We start from the raw sequence: 6,193 nt of genomic DNA on the forward strand, positions 1-6,193 counted from the left end.
TTGAAATTAAACATTGCTTGAGTTGAGTACAATCAAATTGATTTATTATGCATCATGCACTACCTGAGAAGATACATTCAACATTCTTAAAATGGGCCAGTACTCTTAAGGTAAACACTCTCATCTTCCTTCTTTACTTGCACAATTTTAGCATGATATGGTGCAAAAGGTTATAATTTACTGTATCTTTCTTTCTCCTCGTTATTTTATTTTATTTTCAATTAGTAATAACCTTACACATCATTTACTCTAATATTATGTGAAATTCATAAATCCTAGAGAGGGTGGACATAATTCTACGGATGGATATAAATCTATCCTTTATTTGAATAACTAGAAAACAAAAATCAAAGCATTTTTGCTAGAGCCAAGATAAAAACACATCCCAGGTAGAAAATTGAAGAATTCAAAAATTAGACATTAAAAAAACTTCTTTTGGTCTTTACTCAGCATATCATTGGTTCCTCAATGATTCATCCATCTCCATTCTATGATCACCTTTTTGATTGGCACAAACAAGCCCTCAGCTATCTAAGAAAAAAGCTCAGAATATTTATGTCTGCTACTTCTATTTCCTTTTAGAGATGCTGACATTTGTAACACCCTTTTGAGTATTCTGATTAAGTGTTAAGACTTCAGAGTTAGAATTGTATGCCAATAATTACGTTCTGCAAAGAATAAAAAGAATTATGCAACAAAAAGCAAGAAGGCAAAAAAAAAATCGTTTTAAATAATTAGTAACTATGGCCACCAATTGAAAAACTTAATTAACAATTTCCTGTTAAGTATAAGCCACCGCCCACAGAATACCATCTTAATGTTAAAGAAAACATTACATATTAGAAAATTAAAAAAAAAAAAAGGCATGTCACTTTGCTATGAGTACCTTGAACCTCCAGCTACACGGTACTTGATATAATATAGAGTGCCGGGTTCTTCAGAATATTCTACTTCCTATGCAGAAATAATGAAGGATATTTATGTTAATTTCCATTATTTGTAATAAAAATAGATTCACTTGCTAGCTTCATGAATCCAAAAATAGCATACCAAGTCTGAAACTGCAGTCTGCAGATTAGGGGACCAATTAACCAAGTAAGACCCTGAAAGAAAGTATAATTTACTAAAACATTAATCATCACAAAATAACTTCTTAATGCCCTACATAGTAATATACATATGGCATCATCAAACAAAATGACAGGAAAACCTAGAAACAGAAGACAAGAAAAGGAATGCAACTGCTTAGCATTAACAATGAAACCAACATCCCTACCGAACCTAAAGGTAATAAAGAAGAAACGTGAGAAAGAGAGAGAGGCAAATATGTCATGACAGTTTTAAGACTAGATGATTGGAATAATTGTATTTATAAATAATAATGGTTGAAGCTATGGACAATGTTCCTTATAAGCTAATTACATAAAAGTTCAAATGTAACTTAGACCAGTACCTTGATAGATTAAACCTTTCTCATGAAGCCTGATAAAGGCCTCAATTACCGCTCCTGAAAAAGGTTGAAGGTATGGTCTCAGAATACATCACATAAATGGCAAATTCATAAGATGATTTTGGAAGACAATGAAGATTAATATAAGACCTTCTGCCACAAGTACAAGGAAAAGTTAGAGAGATAGTGAGGGAGAGGGAGAAAGAAAAAAAAAATGATAACACCCTAAGCATTTCAATGCTTGAATCATAAAGACTCCCAGTCACAGACAGTTTCTAGACTGGTCAATCTTGTATTTCTACTAGTTAGAAAACTGTCTTACGACTTAGCTGCTCATCAAGGGTAAAGTGCTCTCTTGTCCAATCACAGGAAGCACCAAGTCTCTTAATCTGATTTGTAATCGTTCCACCATATCTGAAGAAATGACAAACCAAGTAAGAGATCCATAGACACACCATAAAAGGATAAAAAGTAGTGATGGGACATGCTAACAAAAGTAGATCAGTCATAAGCAAGAGCAATTATACAATCTTCCAACTCAAAGTTCTATAATTCTACCTTTTCTTCCCAAAGGAAATAAAGAAAGGAAAGAAAAAAAAAAGAAAAAAGACAAATTGAAGAAATAAAAGGTCAAATAAACATGTATAACAAAAGATCTAAAAACCAAGAAATATGGGAAGTGGAATGAACATTGACCAATACAATACCAGGTTGACAAACGAGGTTTTCTGATTATGGAAGCTCATACTTACATTGAATCAACATTATTATATAAGATAACCCTAAGAATGGGGAGAGAGAAGGGGAGATATTCAGTAAAGTAAAAATAAACAAGCAAAGGATGGGAAAAAATACATAAAGAAGCAAGAATAAACTAAGCTAGGCAATGGTGAAGTAAATAAGTAACAACATACTAGTCCCAACTATAAGAAATCATGTTTTGGAGCATTTACTGCAACTCTGTACTATCAAAACTCTCTCTACAAAGATAATGAAGTTAAGGTTCACTATGTTTTTGGCATTCGCTGCATCAGAGAGGGAAAGAAATAAAGAAAACTAATAAAAATGATAAGAAGAGATCAACCATGACTTCAGCAAATGACATATAAAGACATTTTCAAATCTTTTACCTGTTTACATGTCTTAATGCATCTTGATTTCCAAAAAGCATGATGCAAGTTAACTTTCAAGATTCTTCATTTGTTTGTTTGTTAGGAATAACATCTACATTTTAGCTTTGAATATTAGTAAACTGACAGCCTAATACTGAATGCATCATTATCCAATTAAGTTTATTTTAATGATCTGTCTTCCCTGTAATTAAATGATAAAGCAAATATGATTATCTACGTCCTGCTCATCAGTTAAATATCATCAACTCTAGGTTTTGTTTCTTTAATTCTTAACAGCATAACTACCATATAGACAAAATGGACAGGTATACAAATTTAATAAAAACAAAATATAAACACCTAATTGCCAACAGACAAAAACAACATAAGCGTTAAAAGAAGAAGAAGAAGAAGAAGAAGAAGAAGAAGCAAACCTACACAAACACAGATATTATTAAGAGCAGAATGCAATGTGATGCACATTCAGGTGGGGAAAAAGATTACATAAAGGAAATTATGTGAGTAATGTTGGATACATACTTCTCTTTCCACTCCCAAACTCGTTTTATGAACTCTTCTCTGCCCAGTTCAGTCCTTTTTATCCCTTCAGATGCAAGCATTTTTTCTACAACTAACTGGGAAAAGAAAGGCATGAGGAAATTATTTGCATTTTTTCAGATGAAACTTGTATTCAATAAAGATTTAAAAGCATGAAAAAATAAAAATGTAATGCTCATCATACACTAATGTCTGACATCGTCTATTACAAGAAAGACAATGCAAAAAACTGAAATAATTAAATAATAATTTTAAATATATATAATATTATGAGATGTCAATGAAAATTAATAAGATGACACACAGTGAAAAATGGATATTTTGCAACGATGTTAGACCAAAAGGCACATTGAACAATAAACAACATCAAATATATAGCCTCTCAGTCTGCAGGCAAACCTGCGTTGCAATACCAGCATGGTCAGTCCCAGGAAGCCACAGTGTTGGCCTTCCCTTCATTCGATTGTATCTTACCATGATATCCTACAAAAAAGATCATGGAATTAGAAGGAAGATAAATCAACAACTTTAAAACATGAAACAGAAAACTGCAATGCTAAGTGCCAATAAAATTATAAAGCATTCATGATATATAACCATCAATATAATCTAACAATCATCCAAAATAGTTCGCTAAATTGACATGCAAAGAACCTAGATTAAAACTAAGGTTCAGTTCCATAAAAAAAAAAAAAACTTTAGCCATTATATATATTTTTAGTTCATTTAGCCGTAATGCTTCAAGAAAAGACCAAAATACCCTCATTGAAAACAGCAACTTCAGGTATTTTTTAATGTATTTTTCTAAAACAGAGGGACGAAAGTGTTAATAAATGGTGGAACACAAGGACTAAAAGTAATTTAACATATTAATCAAAAACTTCCATATTCATTATAAGAATTTACTAAAACCTTTGTGATGATGTATCATTGCATGCTCAAATCTCTTCTGAAAAGAAGGAAATGAAGTAGAAGGAAGAGATAATTAAAATTAAACAAGAATAAGAAGGATCATTCATATTTTATTTGGAGTAATAGAAGTTGGCAAAAATGAGAACAAGTGCTAAGAGCAAATAGCAGTACCAGACTCACTTAACCTTTGATTAATAAATCAACAGAAGATGTGCCGGCAAGGGTGTGATCATGACACATCTAGTGCAGTACAATGTGTATACCATTAACAAACGTGGCCTAGAGAGAATGCACAGGAAAAATAAAATGAAAATCAAGTAATGAATCTAGTGTCTTAAATTCATTTCCACAACCTCAAGAGTTACAAACATGGCATGCCCCATATGCAGTGAACCAGTAACATTAGGAGGTGGCATGGATATCACAAAAGGATCACTTCCCCGCTCAAAATTTGGCTTAAAATACCCTTGGGACTCCCACCTAACATCCACAAATCACATGAAAATATCATATTATAGAACATAGATTAAGAAGCAACACCAGAACCAGAAAGCATGCCATTAGATATGGAAACAGAAACAAATACATACTTAACAGAAACAAATACATACTTAGAGAAAACATGAATGGAGCAATTTGATATTCAACATTTAGAAATGCATTATCTTTGGGGCCATAAAGAGATCCAAATGAATATATGCATGGCACACAAACTTTTTGTTGAACATATTGCTTAATCATAATGCATTCCTGCAGACTGATGGATAAAAAGACTACTAGATATCTACTATATTCATTAGTTCTATCAATTCATTATTCTTAACACACACCCAATTTCACAGCATCTTTTCTCTTCATTCTTATTGTTCTTTATTTTACAGACAACTTCAAGATAATGTAAGAACAAAAGTTGCACAACAAATATAAAAATAGGGGGACAGGAAAAATTATTGAACTGGTATGATCATAAAACAGAGTACCAATTGTATATCCGTTCCTCTGAAGAAAAATCGAACGACTTTGCAACCTCTGGAGATGTAAATACACCATTCTCTGATGCAGCAACTGGAATTGCAAAAGGAAACGCTAAAAATGCTACCATACACAATCTTAAATCATAGAACCAAATTATAGCTCCAACGAATCCAGTTCACTCTAAAAAGTAAACAGGTTAGCTGCTTAATTCACAAAATAAATAAACAAAAGACTAACAAAATCAAGGAAATTAAAATTGGTACCTCATCAAATGAACTCATATAAATGCTGGGCTTCTTACATTTTTGCAGTATAAACATAAAACAATTTAGAGAAAACGAAAAAAGATTCTGCTTGTCTCAAATTCCCTCTCTGTTTCCTTAACAATCATTAATCAAACAACGTAAAAGAAACTAGACAAACAGAAAATTCGCGTTGAGTTTAAGTCACTGTTTGGTTGCTGAGAATTTTACGTTTTAGATACTAGATAACGTAGCACGCCAAATAAACGGCATTTCTTTTCTAGGAAACGGAGTCATGAAACTTACCAGCGAAACATCGGGATTTGATACGAGTGAAACGCCAGTGGGAGAAAGGAATGCAACGACGCCGTTGGGAGAAGAGAAGAGGATTGAGCCTATGAGCAGAACAAGAAGAAAGAAGAAAAGGGCCGGAGAGAGCCACTTGAAGTGCCATAACTTAAGGTGCTGTGATTGCTAACGTCTATAGAAACGTAATGTAAAGCAGATAATCTTGAATTTAGATAAACCCTAGCACCGAGGCAGGGGATGAAATGGGGTCTTAGTGGCAGAGAAAGAGCGGAACCAGACCAGGGACTATGATGATGAACATGATGGATTCATGATGATGGGGTTTTAGTGGCAGAACATGGTGATGAAATGGATTTTTTTAATGCGGTAATTAGGAATTTATTTTGGTATATTACAAAAATAATAAAAACTAAAATTATAGTTTATATTTTGTGAACACTTCATTTTGATATTTTTATTATTAAATTATTTTGTGCAATTTAATATTTATTTTACAAATGAAACAAAGTTCACTACTAAAATTTATTTAATTTTACTTTTTAAGTTATATTATATGAGAATTAATAAAATACAAATAATTCAACATAAAAATTTTATTAATTTATTGTAAATTTTAAATCAATATAACAAATAAA

At 32.0% G+C, this 6,193-nt stretch overlaps 1 protein-coding gene across 1 annotated transcript; it reads right to left on the reverse strand.

The window, feature by feature from the left end:
* Positions 1 to 72: 72 nt before the first annotated feature.
* On the reverse strand, positions 73 to 5,902 carry LOC131174729 (valine--tRNA ligase, chloroplastic/mitochondrial 2-like). The gene is made up of 9 exons (XM_058138576.1): positions 5,556 to 5,902; positions 5,013 to 5,097; positions 4,386 to 4,512; positions 3,520 to 3,603; positions 3,103 to 3,197; positions 1,773 to 1,864; positions 1,454 to 1,507; positions 1,051 to 1,103; positions 73 to 954 (listed from the first exon to the last, which is right to left on the reverse strand). The coding sequence occupies exons 1-9, from the start codon at positions 5,701 to 5,703 to the stop codon at positions 877 to 879; spliced, it is 816 nt and encodes a 271-aa protein (XP_057994559.1). The 5' UTR covers positions 5,704 to 5,902; the 3' UTR covers positions 73 to 876.
* Between the last annotated feature and the right edge of the window lie 291 nt (positions 5,903 to 6,193).

Source organism: Hevea brasiliensis, chromosome 16 (genome assembly GCF_030052815.1).
Source record: "Hevea brasiliensis isolate MT/VB/25A 57/8 chromosome 16, ASM3005281v1, whole genome shotgun sequence".
Taxonomy (NCBI): Eukaryota; Viridiplantae; Streptophyta; class Magnoliopsida; order Malpighiales; family Euphorbiaceae; genus Hevea; species Hevea brasiliensis.

Bases quoted from the DNA above. Each gene is read 5' to 3' on its own strand.
- LOC131174729 (XM_058138576.1), bottom strand. From the start codon at position 5,703: ATGGCACTTCAAGTGGCTCTCTCCGGCCCTTTTCTTCTTTCTTCTTGT. The intron at 5,098-5,555 runs GTAAGTTTCATG...TTGCAATTCCAG, and splicing joins CAAATCCCGATGTTTCGCTG to TTGCTGCATCAGAGAATGGT. The intron at 1,104-1,453 runs GTACTGGTCTAA...ACTTTCTTTCAG, and splicing joins GAAAGGTTTAATCTATCAAG to GGTCTTACTTGGTTAATTGG.